Source organism: Muscardinus avellanarius (genome assembly GCF_963383645.1).
Source record: "Muscardinus avellanarius genome assembly, chromosome: 3".
Lineage (NCBI taxonomy): Eukaryota > Metazoa > Chordata > Mammalia > Rodentia > Gliridae > Muscardinus > Muscardinus avellanarius.
In genome coordinates, this window is record NC_137788.1 from 111,778,139 (window position 1) to 111,796,099 (window position 17,961).

At 42.9% G+C, this 17,961-nt stretch overlaps 1 protein-coding gene across 1 annotated transcript in view; it reads left to right on the top strand.

Annotated features, from left to right (window-relative positions):
• Positions 1-17,961, top strand: part of SPTA1 (spectrin alpha, erythrocytic 1) — a gene marked incomplete at both ends in the record, with an annotated part of 76,700 nt that extends 58,739 nt beyond the window's left edge. Inside the window, 9 exons of the mRNA XM_080691972.1 lie at positions 3,948-4,157; positions 7,205-7,501; positions 8,543-8,655; positions 10,698-10,779; positions 12,614-12,801; positions 14,703-14,756; positions 15,986-16,132; positions 16,810-16,954; positions 17,836-17,961. Of these exons, the coding sequence (XP_080548098.1) occupies positions 3,948-4,157; positions 7,205-7,501; positions 8,543-8,655; positions 10,698-10,779; positions 12,614-12,801; positions 14,703-14,756; positions 15,986-16,132; positions 16,810-16,954; positions 17,836-17,961 (1,362 nt within the window). The remainder of the gene's footprint in view (positions 1-3,947; positions 4,158-7,204; positions 7,502-8,542; positions 8,656-10,697; positions 10,780-12,613; positions 12,802-14,702; positions 14,757-15,985; positions 16,133-16,809; positions 16,955-17,835) is intronic.

A 17,961-nucleotide genomic window follows, 5' to 3' on the forward strand; every position in this document is an offset into this window, starting at 1 on the left:
CTTCCCTGCTAATTTGTGTTCTATTCTATTCTTGTCTGTACTCATCTATTTCTTGTTCTTATAATTAAATCCCTGGTTCAGACTAACTTTATGAAGAATAAAGGTTGATTTGGCTCAAAGTTTGAGACTGAAAGCCCAAACATCATAACAAAGGCCCCATGGAGGATGGCAGGTACATGGGTATGGAGATCCATCTAGAAATGGAAGCCGTGGTCTACAGCACCTTCTAAGGCCACACCCCGACCATCCCACACTAACTTCACAACGCCAAGGATCAAGTCCCCAACACGGGAGATACACTTAAGCCTTTTCCAAACCATAGCAATATCTTTTCATGCCTTTCTTACTGTCTTTTACTTTCTTTGAGATTAACTTGATGGTCTTGGGTTGGCTCTTACATGTCTTGCCATGGATAATTAGATCATCAAAATTTCAATCCATCTTCTTTTCTTAAGTATATAAATATATAAATTAAGCTGGGCGTGGTGGCACACGCTTGTAATCCCCGCGCTTGGGAGGTGGAGACAGGAGGATCACGCTGGTTCAAAGCCAGCCTCTCTGGCTTAAGAGACCCTGTTTCCAAATAAAAATATTAAATAGGTCTGGGAGTGTAGCCCGGAGGTAGAAGGGTTTCCAGGAACCCCAGTACCACCAAAAATAAAATAAAATAAAATAAATAAATTTAACTTATAAATTTTTTTCTAAGCAAAGATTTAGTGGCATCTGGCCTATTTTATTTTATTTTTTCTTATTTGGTTAAACTTTTTCTATTTCTGTTTCTAACTTAATTTCTTCTTTGACTGTCGATTATTTGGTTAGTGAATAGTTTGATTTCTAAACATCTAGGGACTTTTTATTATCTTTTTTGACATGCATATCTACTTTAACTTCACTGTGTTTTGAAATAATGCTCTATATTATATCAGAAGTTTGATTTATATCCAACAAATGGTCCTTTTGGTGAATGTTGTGTATAACTTTGAAAAGAGTATATATTTTACAGTGATCTATGTTATCAACCAGATTTGGAGTGTTACTTGTGATTTTTAAGTGCTTTGCTATTTTTATATATTTTTGGTCTAGATTAAAAGTTACACTGACAAGTAGAATCCTCTTGATGAATTGAGAAATTTTCTTATGAGAAGTTTCAATCTTTCTTTCTTTCTTTCTTTCCTTTTTCCTCTCTTTTTTCCTTTTTGTAGTACTGGAGATTGAACACAGGGGCATTCTACCTCTGCATTATACCCCCAGCCCTATTTTTTATTCTCGATTTTGAAACAAGGTCTTACTGAGTTGCAGAGGGCCTCACTAAGTAGCTGAGGCTGGCCACAAACCCCAATCCTCCTGTCTCAGCCTTCCGAATGCTGGGATTACAAGCATGCTCCACCATGCTGGGCTTCTCTCTCTCTTTTTTCTTTCTTTCTTTCTTCCTTTTCTTTCTTTCTTTCTTTCTTTCTTTTCTTTTTTTTTTTTTTTGCGGGTCTGGGGATGGAACCCAGGGGCATTCGACCTCCGAGCTACACCCCCTGCCCTATTTTTAATTCTTTATTTTGAAACCCGGTCTCACTGAGTTGCAGAGGGCCTCACTAAGTAGCTGAGGCTGTCCGTAAACCACGATCCTCTGGTTTCAGCCTCCCAAATGCTGGGATTACAAGCGTGCGCCGCCACGCCCAGCCCCGGGTTTCTTTCTAATGACATTTTTTTACTTAAAGACTTTTTTTTCAGAGCACATCAACTTTCTTTTTCTTCTTTATTTTTTTATTTGCAGTATATTTGTATTTCCATTTTGGGGAAACTTTGGAGATTTTTAAAAACCTTTTTGTATCTTTATATGTTAAAACATGTCTTTTGTAAATATCATACCTTAGTTTTCTGATTTGATCTTTTTTATTGGAAAAACAGAAAAATGAGTGCATTTACATCTCAAGTAATTAACTTAGGAGTTTTGGTAAAAACTGTAAATTATAGTACTTCATCTAATCCCCAGACTTGTGGGCAGGGGGTAAGGGGCTTTAGGACATCGTTTGGAGCATTTTGTTTGTTTTCCTTTGCACGCACACACATTAATCTGTGCTTATCTCTAGCATCGTTCAGAGGTTTCGGTTAAATTCCTTTAGCCAGGCTGCTCCTGCTTGACAGGTCCTTAAGTTAGCACTGTGACGTTTCCAAATTTCCACCTAGAAAGTAGGGTTCTTACTCCACTTGATCTCAAGGGCTTGTCTCCTCTGCCATTTAGGAATCTAAATTGTTCTGAGAAGAAAAACAGAGAATACTGAAACTACTTTTCTGCAGTTCCCTTTTAGTGCCCCCTCCTATCCTGGATGCCCCAGTTCTGCAGGATACCATTTTTTCTCTTTAATTTATGATACTGTCAAGAGCTCTGAGCTTTGACCCTGTACAACTTGTACTTCACAGAGAAACACGGAGACAATATCGTTTCTACTTCAGTGCCACTCTCTTCTCTTTTCTCTGGGATTTTGGATTCTTGAGTGTGGCTATCTGAGTTGAATTCTAATTTCTTTCAAAAAACTGTGCAGTTTTTTTTTGTACTTTTTTTTGATACTGAGGATTGAACCCAGGTGTACTTTGCCTCTGAGGTATATACTCCCTACCCTTTTTATTTTTTATTTTGCAATAGGGCCTCACTAAATTCCTGAAGAACTCACTAATTTTTATTTTTTGAAATTTTATCCAGCTGTTAAAGTTGTTCTCAAAGAAAAATAACTGGTCTAATATAAGACACCCTGTTATATCTAAAAGCAGAATTTCTGAATTTTGTAATTTTTTTATATCAACATTTCTGTGAAGAAAGTTTTAAAAACCTATTTGTGGAACTAGCACCTGTAGAAGAACTTTTGTTAGCTTGAATACTTTCAAGTTTCCTAGTAGTCACTGTTAGTAAAAACAAAGAGTGTTAGCCAGATGTGGTGGTGTATAATTGTAATCCCAGTACTTGGGAGGCTGAGACAGGACGATCAAAGCTTCCAGGACAGCTTCAGTGACTTAGCAGGACTCTCGTTCAAAATAAAATAGGGCTGGGGGTATAGCTCAGTGATAGAATGCCTCTGGACTCAATCCCCAGTACTAAAAGTTTGTCATAAAATGCACATACACTGAATATAACCATACTTTCCAACCACAAACATCCCCTTAAATCTCTAAATTATGTTTTCTTTTCATCATCATCCTTATTCTTACCTGGCCTTTTTCTTGCCCATGATACAAATCTCATGGAACCCAGGTTTCCTAGTCAGCCTTCTTACAGCTATACTCTAAAAGACTGACCACATAACATAGAGGAAAGAACATTGATTTTCTTTACTTTTTTTGTGGTACTAGGGGTGAAACTCAGGGGCATTCGACCTCTGAGCTACACTCCCAGACCTATTTCTTTATTTTTTAGTTTGAAGCAGGGTCTCACTGAGTTGCAAAGGGCCTCACTACATAGCTGAGGCTGTCTGTGAACCCTGATCCTCCTGTCTCAGCCTCCCGAATGCTGGGATTACAAGGGTGCTCCACCACGCCAGGCTAGAAGATTGATTGTCTTACAGTTTCGGGTTCAGTCCATGTGAGGCCAGGGACCTGGTGACAGGAGGTAGAGAAACAGAGAGCTCATGGGCTGTGTTCCTCACATCACGGAGGCCAGAAACAAGACAGACATAGTTCAGGAGGAGGAGGAACCATATATAATCCCTAAGGCAGCATCCTCAGGGACCCACCCCTCCAGCCGTCACCCAAGTAAATTCATTACAATGGATTTACCCACTGTTGGGATTACAGCCCTTGAGACGCAATTAGTCAACTCCAAACATTAATAAATGAGTTCTTTAGAGGACAGTTTATATCTATCTACAATATCAGGTGTGAATGTTTATATCTATCTACAATATCAGGTGTGAATGATCGCTGGGGACCCATGCTCACAGCCCTCGGTTGGTCTCTCTCAGGACACACTGGATGCCAGTCTTCAGAGCTTCCAGCAAGAGCGACTTTCTGAGATTATGGACCTGAAGGATGAACTGATGGCGGCTCAGCACAGCCAGAGCCCGGCCATTGAGGAGCGCCATGCTGCCCTGCAAAAGCGCTGGGCACAGTTGCTGGACGCCTCTGCAGCCCACAGGCAGACACTGCTGGAGAAGAGACTGCCTCTGCAGAAGGTGAGAGGAACAAAGGAAGGACCACACGGTGCACCCAGGTTTCCATTATCTGGATGGCGATCACGGAAATCAGATGGCGATATTGGAAACACTTCTTGGAAAAATCGACACATATTTATTGCATCACAAAGCACCGAGAAGATATTCCAATGGAGCAAAAGGGAGCTTATACTTTTAGATTGATAGGAAAAGCTTTAAAAATAGGCTGATCAGTCACATCACTAATGAGATGGTAGCCAGACATGTCTAGTGGAAGAAGTGGTTGGGAGAAGAGGTCTTTTATGTGATAGAACTCTAATTGGCAGGCAGAAGTCAAGGGTGACCTTGTGCTTTAATCTAACTCAAATAAAAGGAGCACCAGATGAGGAGCCATGAAATGTGTTCTCAATCTTACCAGCCTTCCCCAGGTGGGAAACCTAGAACCAAGAGGCACTTAACACCTACGACCTTTGCTTCCCCCACTTAAGAAATAGGACAATATTTGCCACCTGTTGTTGCTTAAAAGAGAAGATAGAGTTGTGTGGGGGGGTGCACATCTGTAATCTCAGTACTTGTGAGGCAGAGGTAGAAGGATCACTGGTTCAAGGCCAGCCTCAGCAACCTAGAAAGACCCTGTTGAAAATAAAAAAGAAAAGAAAATAATGTTGTGTGTGTAGCTTGAAGGTTTAATGCCCCTAGGCTCAATACTCAGTATGAGATCGAAAAAGAGAGAAGTAATAGATCTCAAATGCAGTATAAGCTGGGCCTGGTGTAACCCTCGCTCTTGGGAGGTGGAGACAGAAGGATTGTGCAAGTCGAAGCCACCCGCACTGGCTTAAGAGACCCTGTTTCCAAATAAAAATATAAAATAGGTCTGGGAGTGCAGCCCGGAAGTAGAAGGGCTTCCAGGAACCCCAGTACCACCACAAAATAAATAAATAAATGATATAAAATAAAATAAAATGCAGTATAAAACAAGAACTATATAGATAGTGATTAAAATATTCTTTCAAGTAGTAGCTACTAAAGCATTGGATATTGATTATAAGAAATATTATTATAAAAGGAAATCAGTATAGTCGGTGGCATTTTTTGAATATTCCAAGACCATACCTTGGAAATAAGTTAGGGCAGGAAGAAAGAGAAATTGAGAAATAAACACACAAATAAAAGTCAGTCAATCTGAACACTTAATTATTTTCTACTCTGTTGGAGACACAGAATTTGTAGAAATAAATCCAAAGTGCAAAAGGAAGTCAGTTACATTAGCAATTTCACGTGTATATGCATGCATCCTACGTAGGAAGATGCTTCACATTCTTAATATATTTTCTTTATTTTTCATATTTCAAGGGGCTTTATTTTATTTTTATTTATTTATTTATTTTGCAGTACTGGGTTGGAACCCAAGGGCATTCTACCTCCGAGATCCACCCCCAGCCCTATTTTTTCCTCTTTATTTTGAAACAGGGTCTCACTGAGTTGCAAAGGGCCTCACTAAGTAGCCGAGACTGTCCTCCAACCACGATCCTCCTGTCTCAGCCTCCCAAATGCTGGGATTACAAGCATGAGCCACCACGCCCCACCTTATTTTATTTTTTATTAAAAAATATTTGTGAAATATTTGACCAATCCAGAATAATATGAAAATAATATGAATTATTTTATGAGTTTCTGTGCCTATTCTCTGTGGAAGCCATGTTAATTTTCTCTGTACTGGTTAATTTAAGCATATAGAGTGTTGAAATGAAAACAAGGTAAGTAGTCATGGTTTAATAACTTTGCCATTCCCCATACATTTGGGACAGTCTTCTTCTCGATAACTCTTGTTTTTGGTGGAGGAGGAGAAAACTCCTTTCCTTATTTTCTCAAGACAAATATATTGAGAGATACAATCTGCTGACCCAAATTTTATGGTGCATTTTTAAGTCTAAAACTATTTTTGATCACCTGCTGTTTGGAGCAACCAATGTGTTTTTGTTTTTTTTTTTTTTTGTCTTTCAGCAAAATAGACAATTCAGTCTTTCTGAGCCTATAGCGAGCTCCCAGACAATAATATAAGGGGCATGTCGATTTCTGCTGGTCATAGTTTAGAAGGAAGTTAGCATTCACATTGAGGTCAGATGCCAGGGGGTGTGGTCTGCAGAAACTTAAAGAAGGAGAAAGGGGATAAAGGATAAGACAGATTTGCATATATAATCATTTCCCATTTATTCTCTCAAGATCCGTTTCTGCCTCTGTACTGTGTGCCAAGTAGAACTGGAACACGGACTTAAGAGAAAGAGATCAGAGAATTGCAAAAGTACCTTTACCATCTCGGCATGGTAGAGGTGAAATGACTTTGGAAGTCATTCATTCTGTAAACGACGAAAGTCGTCACTAATTTCACACAGTGAGAACATGCCAAGCCCATGGCTGGTCTGCTAATCTACATTCTGTTCATCGGACCACATGGTCTTCTCTTGTTTCAGTTATGTGTTTTATTCTTATATTTATTTATCATTTATTTAGGTTTTTTTTTTGTGGTACTGAGGGTTCAACCCAGGGATATTCTACCTCGGAGTTACATCCCCAGCCCTATTATTTTTATTATTTATTTTGAAACAGGGTCTTATTAATTCGTGGAAGACCTCACCAAATAGCTGAGGCTGGCTGCAAACCTGCAATCCTCCTGTGGCAGCTTCCCAAGTACTGAGATTACAAGTTTGGGATTACCACCACACCTGGATTTATTTTAGTATTTTGGTACTGAGGATTGGACCCATAAATGTTCTATCTTTGAGTTACATCCCCCAGCCCTTTTTATTTTTATTTTTTATTTTGAAACAGGGTCTCACTAAGTTATAGGAGGTCTTGCCAAGTATTCAGGGTTGGCCTGCAACCCTCAGTCCTCCTGTCTCAGCCTCCCAAGTACTGGGAGTACAGGCATGCACCTGCCTGAATTCTATTTTTTTAGGAGTACCGGCCCTAAGGATATTTGAAAACAGTCATGTTTTGGTCTCTGCTCTTCTCTGCGGCTGCAGGACACCTGAGCACAGCTCCTCAGGTGTCCTCTCTCGTCCTCGCAGGCAGAGGAGCTATTCATGGAATTTGCTCACAAGGCCTCCGCGTTCAACAACTGGTGCGAGAACGCGGAGGAGGACCTGTCGGAGCCAGTGCACTGCGTCTCCCTCAACGAGATCCGGCAGCTCCAGAAGGACCACGAGGCTTTCTTGGCCTCCTTGTCTGGGGCTCAGGAAGATTTCAACTACTTGCTGCAGCTGGACCAGCAGATCAAAGCTTTAGACGTGCCCTCCAGCCCTTACACCTGGCTCACAGTGGAGACGCTGGAGAGGATCTGGAGACGGCTGCCTGACATCATCAAGGTAGCTTAAGGCAGGACAGAGAGTCCGTCTGCGGTGAACATGGACACTTGGCTTATTATCCTGGCTGGGGAACTCTTGAGACAGCAAGGAGCGCTGTTAATAGTTAAGATGAGGCAGCATTCATGGACTAAAACTACCTAAAAAACATTGGGAAATCCATCTACCTGTATCAAAATTGGTGTGCCTTATGCCCCAGATTTTGAATGGTCTCACACTTCTCACGGTTGATCAATGATTCAGGGAACCAAATAGAAGTTGCAAGAGATAGAGTAGTAATGAGTTATGCAAAGTTTATGAGAATATATATATCCTTACTATCCCCCCATCCAAGGTTTTCCCTACTTTATACACACCTCCCAAACTGCCTTTATATGTATCGTATTTCGTCTATCTATAATTATGTTCATTATTGAAATTATGAAAAGTTTAAAAAAACAGTAATAAAGTTTCTCCATAGTACCATTTTGTGGGTAGGTGTGGTACTAGGGAATGAACCCAAAGGCATTCTACCTGTGAGACACACCCCCAGCCCTATTTTTTATTTTGGAACAAGGTCTGGCTGAGTTACTAAGAGCCTTGTTAAGTTTAGAAGCTAGCCTCAAAACTGAAATCCTTCTGTTTCAGCCTCCTAAGTACTGAGATTCTAGGTGTGCACCTCCATGCCTAGTTCATATCACCATTTTTAATGACAACTCTTTTGCTATGTTTCCTTTTAGGGCTGTTTATTTGTTCATTTCAATTAAATTTTATCCTAAAGAAAAGATTGGGAAGCGGGGAGATTTTTTTCTTTGTAATTAACTTATTTGGTACTAGGCTTGTTTCTAGTTACTCCTGTAAGTACTTATGGGGAGTGACATGGGCCGGCTTCAAAACTGAGTGATAAGAGGCAGGCTAAAAGAAATATAAACACTTGGGCACATGCCCTTGGAAAGTAGATTAGATTTGGGACAGAGCTGCATAGCTGAGCCTACACGGCTGGTTCTTCTATGGCAAACGAAGACCTTGAAAGCGAGCCTTACTTTCTGGGTGTTGGGGTTTTAGGAACGGGAACAGGAGCTGCAAAAAGAAGAAGCCAGACAGGTCAAGAACTTTGAGATGTGTCAGGAGTTTGAACAGAACGCCAGTGCCTTCCTCCAGTGGATCCAGGACACCAGGTGTGCTCTGCCCCCTGCCAAACCCACAAGCCCTCATTATTTACCCAAGGAACGATCCCTGTCCCAGAGGGAGTGGAGGGGCCTCTGCCTGTCCCCTGTCCCCACACCGCATGTGGAGTGTGCTCTAGATTTGAATTTGACCGCTTTCTGAATCCATCCTTGCAATTTGGGAAATAAGAGCTTCATTCTGCCGCCCCTTCTGCACACCCTCTCGGCATTCCTTGGTATCCTCCCTCTTCCTTCTGCTGCCTATGATTGCCAACCAAAGTGCAAGTGGCCCTGGTGTTTCTGCTGGCCGCCTGGCACTTTCCAAATGCTCCACACCCATCGTCTGACCTCACTTCCAGAACAGAGAAAATCTGTCATCACTTCTGATTTCCAGAGTGGAAGGAAGTTTGAGTAGATGAGCAGACCCGCTCAGGGTTGCATGGGTATTCACTGGCCCAGCTGAAAGCGCTGGGTGTATGGTGTACACCTTCTAGAAAGCCATTCTGCTGGCTGCCCGCCAAAGCAGAAATAAGAATCTGGTGAGATAGCTCAGGGTAATTGCATTTATGGAGTGTGAAATGTTCTGCGCGTGAAGAGAACACTGGTCACGTCTTCCAGGCCAATGACCTAGGAAAGAGGACATACAGAGGGTGTCGTGGTTGGAATTAGTGGTCCAGGTTGGCCGGCTGCCTGCATTTGCTGGGGTAGAATTGCTGTTTCTCTATACTCAGTGGTAAGATAAACGAGACAGAATGAAATCCCTCATCCTGTTTGAAAAACAATACCCAGCAGTGGTCCCAGGAGACAGCATCCCTCCTCTGCCTCCGAATTCGGTTCCTGTATCATTCCCAGCAGTGCGGGCTCGATGCTGAACTTGTCCCTTGGCATCTGTGCTGTTTGTCATAAGCATGGAACTGCATGGGAGGCTTTGGAAACCATATGTACACAGGTTCACAGTTTGGGCTCTGAAGGAGTATTTTTATAAACCCAGAGAAACAAGATCATTGAAAGAATCCATATTAACGTATGATTTCCTTTTTTCTCTTTCTCTCTTTTTTGATTCCTGTTCCGGTCCTCCGTGTCCAGGGCTTACTTTCTGGATGGGTCAGTATTTTATGTTATTGTGTTTTTTTTAAATATATCGCTGTGGAAAGATTCATTAAGGGGGCCTTAGTACCAAGGCTTCACTATCCATTCACCTCCTGATGAAACCCAAACAAAATGTGGGTGAGAAAGAGGAGTGTATTCTATTTAGCTCTGCTCCTGAATTCCAGTGGGTGGAGTCTTGTCAACATTGCTTAAGCATACAGAGCGGCCCTCCCCTCCATATCTGGATGATTGAAAACATCCAGGAATATGGTGTCTAGACTCAACATGCACAGACTTTTTCTTATTGCCTAAAAATATAGAATATTAATTATTTACATTATGACACTATAAATAGTCTGTAGGAAATTTAAAGTATATGGGAGGATGCCTGTGGTTATATTGCAAATACCATGCCATTTTATAATAGGGACTTGAACGCTTGTAATCCCAGTGCTGTGGAGGCTGAGCCAGGAGGATCATGGTTTGTGGACAGACCCAGCGACTACTTAGTGAGGCCCTCCGCAACTCAGCGAGACCCTGTTTCACAATAAAGAATAGAAAATAGGTCTGGGGGTGTAGCTTGGAGGTAGAATGCTCCTGGGTTCCATCTCCAGTTTCACAATAAAATAAAAATAAAAGGGACTTGCGCATCTACAATTTTAGTTTCCACAGGGATCCTGGAACCGATCTTTCATTAATATCAAGAAATTACTTTAAATGAAAAGATAACGGGGTGGGGGGACAGATGGCAGCCTTCTCCCAGTCAGAGAAGGACCAGGACAGGCCTCAGTCCGCTTCTTGTCAATTTAGGGAAATTTGTCAAAGACAGAAGGGTTTGGTTGTATACATTTAGCTTGATGAAACTTCAGTTTATAGAAGTCCTGCGACCCGGAAGAAATAGAAGCAGAGAAGTTTAGGGGTGCTGTGTCGACACGTATTTAGGAAGTACTGGCTTCTGGTATCAGGAGTGATGTTTCCCTTTGGTTCTTAACTAGGTCTTTGCTCAAAGAAACAGGAACCTTGGAATCCCAATTGGAGGCAAATAAAGTAAGTAGTGATTATTCATTAGTGAAGATGTTGAAAAAAATTTAAAAAGTACAAGAGGACTCACTTTTATAGGCAGCCTGGCAGTGGTTATAGATAAGTCTCACCTAAAGTCAAGACGCTAAGGCCATAGTTCCGACTCTGTCAGAAGTTTGCCTTCTACCATAGCCCGCCACTTTGTGGATTTCAAACGTGGTTTACTTAAATCTCAGAACTCCAGTTTCTGCATCTATATAATGGGGATAATTCTTACAGACAGAATTGCTATAATGATTAAGTTGGGAGCAGGTAGAGAAGTTCTCAGCCTACAATCTGTAACATTGGCCAATTTCTGTCAGAATTTAATGTGATTGAATAATATAATCAAATCTAGATCATTTCCCAGCAACTGAATGAAGTACAGTGTTCTGTTTATCTTATTTTCATTATTGCCTCCTCCCAGGAGAGAAAAAAATGTATATTGCATTTTATTTCTCTATAACAAGAGAAGTGGAAAATGTCAGCCAGAGATGGTCTGTGGAGACCACCAGCCTTAAACATCTCAGTGTTTTAGACATGGCTCACTCCTTTCAGAACCAATTTGCCCTCGTTTCTTTGGGGAAATGAAAAAGCAGAGGCAAGATGAAGAAATTTGTCATATGATGTGCTTGACAGGGGGTGAGGAAAACAGCACTTTCACATCTGCCCAAGTGGAGAAAGAAAGGGGCCCACAAGTGAACGCCAGGGTTTTAGGTGGACCTAGAGCCCGGACACGATCAATAATGCAGATAAGCCACAGTGCAAATTACTGGACACTGATGATTCAAGGACCCAGAGATTCTACCTTTTCAAAAGCAGTATATAAACATCAACTCTCAGATATATATTTTTTATCATATGAATTATATTACATTAAATATTAATATATTAAATAATTATATTTTATTTTATTAAAAGTATATTTTGCAGTACTGGGGATGGAACCCAGGGGCATTCGACCTCTGAGATACACCTCCAGTCCTAATTTTTATTATTTTGAAACAGGGTCTCACTGAGTTGCAGAGGGCCTCACTAAGTAGCTGAGGCTGTCTGCAAACTGCGATCCTCCTGTCTCAGCCTCCCAAGTGCTAGGATTACAAGTGTGTGCCACCACACGTGGCTTCAGATTTATACTTTAAAAAATAGAAGGGAGACTTAGTAAAGAAGAGTAAAGGGACCAGGGGAATAAAATTGATCAAATTACATTATGTATCTGCACAAATATGCCATTGAAAAACCCAGTCTTCTGTAGATTTATGCACCAGTAACATTTAAAAAAAAAAAAAAAGAATGCCACACTAGGTAGGGTAGTGCACGCCTATAATCCCAGTACTTGCCAGGACAGAGAGGATTGCAGATTTGAGGCCAGCCTCAGCAGCTTAGCAAAGCTGTCAGCAATTTAACAAGACTCTGTTTTAAAATATAAATAAATGAATGAATAAATAAGTAAATAAATTAAATAGGGCTGAGAATGTAGCTCAGAGGCAGAATGATGCCCCAGGGTTCCATCTCCAGTAAATAATAATAATAATAATAATAATTATTATTATTATTATTATTATTATTATTATATACCAGAAAGGCATGGGGGTCATTTTACCTAAACTTCCCACTTTTTTTATAAATGAAAATTACAGACGGAACATGGTTTCCCTGAGTTGTTAATTTTTCATGAAGTCCTAGAAGGTTCTGGAAAATAATTAATTGAAAAGCTGCAATTCAGGGAATCTCAAAACTCGTTGGCCTGCGGCCCTCTGTCCTGCCTCTAGGTTCGGCGCTCCTGCTTGACTGACGGCCTCTCTCCTCTCTCCTTTTGCAGAGGAAGCAGAAGGAGATCCAGGCGATGAAGCGGCAGCTGACCAAGATCGAGGACCTGGGAGACAACATGGAAGAGGCTCTGATCCTGGACATCAAGTACAGCACCATCGGGCTGGCCCAGCAGTGGGACCAGCTCCACCAGCTGGGGATGCGGATGCAGCACAACCTGGAGCAGCAGATCCAGGCCAAGTACTGAGGCGATGGAGCCGGGCGGGACAGTGTGGGTGGTATCGGGCGCTGGGGACTTAACCAAGGGCTGGAGTTGGGAGATGAAGGAGATAGTACACTCAGCTCCAGAGCTAACATTCTTTCTCTTTACTGCCCCACAGAGCGATTCTTTATCTTCTCTGTATATTCCTTTAATATATTTTTGTCGATGCATTGCACAGTATAAACATCATATTGAGGTTCGATGTGACAGTAAGGTACACGCACACAGTACCACGCGGGCGTCTCTACAGAACCACCCTGCCCCCTCTTCCTCCTTGCTCTTAATATTGGTGTTGAGAACTCCACACACGTGCATAGGATTGTGGGAAGTGCTTCCTTCATGGAGTCTCCCCCACCTCCCCATCTCGCCCTAATTCTCTCCCACTGTTCCGCTGCACTCTCTCCTCACTTATAGGAAGTCCTTTGGTCTCTGAATCTCTCTCTGGTTTTACATAGGACACAAAACATACCATCCTTCTTTACTTTCTGAGACTCTCACTTAGCCTAAAATCCTCTAGCTTCACCCGTATCCCTGTAAATGACATAATGCTGCTCATCTTTGTGGCTGAGTAAAACGCCATTGTGTGTTCGGACCATAGTTTCATAACTAAATTCATTCATCTAGGGATATGTAGGTTGGCTCCATAGATGGGCTATTATGAACGGTGCTGCCATATCATCCTGTACATCATAGGCATGTATTACTCTCATATTCTGACTGCAATTTCTTTAAAAAGATGACTGGGAGTGGTTCAGCTGGGTTATCTGGTGGGTCTGTTCCTAGTCTTTTGAGGACCGTCTAAACTGGTCTCCGTGTTATTGGCCGCACTCATTTGCAAGCTCATCAGCAGTGAGCAAGGGTTGCTATCCCCCACCTCCTCTCCACCATGTATTATTGCTTGTTCTCTCGATGATCACCGGACTATCTCTCTTTAAACTGGGGTCAATAATGAAACAGGACGCATGTCCTCCACCTCCCATCAGCATCCAGCGAACAAAGGATTCATTCCTCCATCCAGTCTCAGAGTCACTTCACCATTGTACACAATCTTTTTGGGAAGCATTCCCCTTTGTAACCTGCCATGCAGAATCTAATATCTAGAATGGAAGAAATACTCCAAGTGGAGCCTAACAGATCAGAAGAGCACAGGGAAATTTTTCCCTAAATAAATTAATTCTAGCCGCTTTGGGATAGCATTTTTAACTAGATCAGGGGTTGGCAAACTGATTCTTCAAAGAGCCTTGATATAAATGACTTAAATTTTGTGGGTCATGATGCAATTTCTCTTGTAACATTTCAGCTCCACTAATGTCATGAAAAAACAGCCATAGAGAGTTCCTAACTGAATACCCATGTTCCCATACAACTTTATTTGTGGACACAAAAGTTAGAATTTCATGTGGTTTTCATGTTTCGTGAAATATTTTTCTTCTGAAAATATCTCTATCTCTCTCTGGGAATTTAGCCCTGGGGCATTCTACCTCTGAGCTACAGCCCCAGCCCTATTTTTTATTCTTTATTTTTTGAAACAGGGTCTCACTGAGTTGCAGAGGGCCTCACTAAGTAGCTGAGGCTGTCTGTAAACCATGATCCTCCTGTCTCAGCCTCCCAAATGCTGGGATCACCAGCGTGCGCCACCAAGCCCAACACTTTTCTGAATATTTGCAATCATATGAAACTGTAATCACTGTTCTTGTCTCATAAACTAACTGTGTAAAGCCGAGAACAGCTGGATTTGGCCCATGGAACACAGTTGACCAACTTCTGAACTAAATAGCTCAAGTACAATATTGCGCATCAGAATTCCTCTCTCCTCCGTGGGGCCTGTCTCTCCCTCTTGTCTTTTATTCCATGGATTAATTTGTGTTTTTCCTTTCAGGGACACCATCGGTGTGAGCGAGGAGACGCTAAAGGAGTTTAGCACCACCTACAAGTAAGTGCGGCTTCACGCTTCTTCATCTTTCAGACCACAGAATTCTGCCTCTGAGCTACACTCCCAGGCCTGTTTTTTAACATTTATGTATGCATGCATGTATGTATGTATGTATGTATGTATTTATTTATTTTTATTTTGAAACAAGGTCTTGTGAAGTTGCTCAGGGCCTCTTTAAGGTCCTGACACTGGACTGGAACCCACGATCTCCCTGTCTCAGCCTCCCAAGTACTGGGGTTACAGGCATGTGCCACTGGGCCCAGCTGCTTTATGGGATCGTAAATAAAGATCCAGATATATTAATTAGGTTCAGTCATGGCTTTTAATAGGCCTGTGCGATTCCTAGACTTTTTATATACTTCTACTGGTACTTTGTAATCAATTAAACATCATAGTGAGGTTCCACGTCATACAGACAAACATGTGAAGAGGTCTTGTGTCTCCCCAAAGGCCCGCGATAGCTGCCCCTCCCCGTATACAACAGTGACGCTGCTGGGGACACCTCCGCACATGGGCATGGCGTGATTAGAACTGTTGTAGTCATTAGTCCTTTGCCCTTCCCACTTCCGTCCTCCTATCCCCTTCCACTATTCTATGGTTTCTCTCCTCGATTGTCCAAAGTCTCTTTGTGTCCTAATTCCTCTCTAGCTTCTACATATGGGAGAAAATATTTGCCCCTTGAGTTTCTGCGACTGCCCGATCTCACTTAGCCTAATACTGTCACGGTCCACCCATTTTCCTGCACGTGACATGATTCTGTTCTTTGTGGCTGAATAGAATTCCATTGTGTGTGTATGTACTGCATTTCCTTTACCCATCATTTGTCGAAGGACGCCCTGAGGTTGGTTCCATAATTTGGCCGTTGTAAACTGCTGCTGTAAGCATGGGTGTGCCTGGATCTCTATAGTATTCTAACTTTAATTCTTTTAAAGAGATACCAAGGAGTGGCATAGCCTGGCCTTATGACGGTTCCAGTGCAGTCTTTGAGAAACCTTCACAGAGATCCCATGCTTGAATTACCCTTCGTTCCTGCCCTCTGCTTTATGCTTTTCTCTCTACCTGTCAATCAAGAAAGCAAATGGATAGAAACAGGCAGCCCCTGTGCTCAGCTCTCTGCCGACCAGCGACAGGCCGGCGAAGCACCAGCTAGCTGATTCCGCAGGAGAGATCTGCTTCTTTCGGCTCTGATCTGATTTTCTCTGCGCTGATCACATGTTTTTATTCTCTAGACACTTTGATGAGAACCTGACCGGGCGCCTGAGTCATAAAGATTTCCGGTCCTGCCTACGAGGACTCAATTACTACCTGCCCATGGTGGAGGAGGGTGAACCTGAGCCCAAGTTTGAGAAGTTCCTGAATGCTGTGGATCCAGGGAGGTAGGAGGACCGAGGGTCGGATCAAAGCAGGGATCAGGCTTGTGGGGAGAAGCACATAGAACAAAATAATCCATGAAAAGATGAAAAGACTAGGGAGATAGAGACAGCCACACGCCTACCAGGCAGCTCTAGGTATCCTTTCAAACCTGGCTCAGAGGCAAAGGGCACTAAGTCCAGCTCTATGATTTATGTTTCATCTATGAATTTCAGCTGTTTCTGAGGATGGGCTGGAGAGAGAGTCCTCTTGTGTGTATCAGCTCTCCAAGAGACTTGGAGGCTCCAAGAGCAGCTCGTCAGAGTGAGCTCTGCATTCTGGGTGCCTGTTTGTGGGCATAGAACAAGCTACAGTTAGGATGAATTCTTCCTAATAGCAAAAGCAAAAGAAAGCCAGTGCCGCTTACGTAGCCGGAACTGGTACTGACGCAGAACTCCAGCTGCATAGAGTCTCAGGCTGAGGGACCATGGGGAAAGAGTGAAGCTTAGGAGACAGGGCTGCAGGAGGGCGAGGGAGGAGAAACAGCAAAATGGAAAGCATAGCACATCCCCGCAGAGAGCGCAGCTGAGGGACGCACTTGTGGATCCGATGTCCCTCTGTCCAGGAGATGCTCAGAGGGTGGGAGGAGGCTGTCTTCTTCTCCATTTTGAGAAGGTCCAGCCCCGGCTCTGTTTCTCTGCAGGAAGGGCTACGTCTCCCTGGAGGACTATACATCATTCCTGATTGACAAGGAGTCGGAGAACATCAAGACGAGCGATGAAATAGAGAGCGCTTTCCAAGCCCTGGCGGAGGGCAAGGCCTACATCACCAAGGAAGACATGAAGCAGGTGAGGCCGGCGCCTGCTCCTCCCGCTCCGTTCCCCTGCTTGTCCGGATCTGGGCCATCTCAGTCTTGGTTGCCCACTTGGAAAGCTTCTACCCACCCACCCGTTTCCCCTCAGACCTCCCCTCTCCCAAGCTGTCATTGTCCTATCCAAGCCATTCTGTCTTGATCTATCTCAGTGCTTTTTTGATTTTATTTTTGCAGAACCTAGGATGAAACCCAGGGGCATTATTCCTCCAAGCTACACCCCCAACCCTATTTTTGTCTTTTTTTAATTTTTGAAACTGAGTCGCGAAGGGCCTCACTAAGTAGCTGAGGCTGTCCATGAACTACGATCCTTCTGTCTCAGCCTCCAGAATGCTGGGATTACAAGTGTGCACCACCATGCCCGGCTAGTGCTTTTTTTTTTTTTTTTTTTTTTTTAAGAAAGCGCAAGGTTGAAATTTTAAGTTGGTCTTATTCATCAGAAAATCATAAATTGATGAGATGGGATAAGAACAGAACTGGCTCTTTCTTTCAAAATTTCCCCAACTCCTGCATTTAGGTGATGTGAGTAGCTCCCAGGGAACCATTCTGTGGGGGGGGTGTGTGTGTGTGTGTGTGTGTGTGTGTGTGTGTGTGTGTTGGTGGTACTGGGGATTGAACCCAGCTGGGGGTGTTCTACCTCCAAGCTACACCCCCCAGCCCTATTTTATTTTTTATTTTGAAACAATCTTGGGTGAAGTTGCTGAGAATCTCCCTAAGTTGCTAAGGCTGTCCCCAAACCTATGATCCTCCTGCCCCAGCCTCCTGAGTACTGGGATCACAGGTGTGCACCACCACACATGGTCAGAGCCAGCTATTTTGAATCTCTATAGCTGTATTTTCTCTTTTGATGCTTTGCAGGCCCTGACCCCAGAACAGGTATCCTTCTGTACCATACACATGCAGCAGTACATGGACCCCCGGGGCCGAGGGCACACCGCGGGCTACGACTACGTTGGATTCACCAACTCGTACTTCAGCAACTGA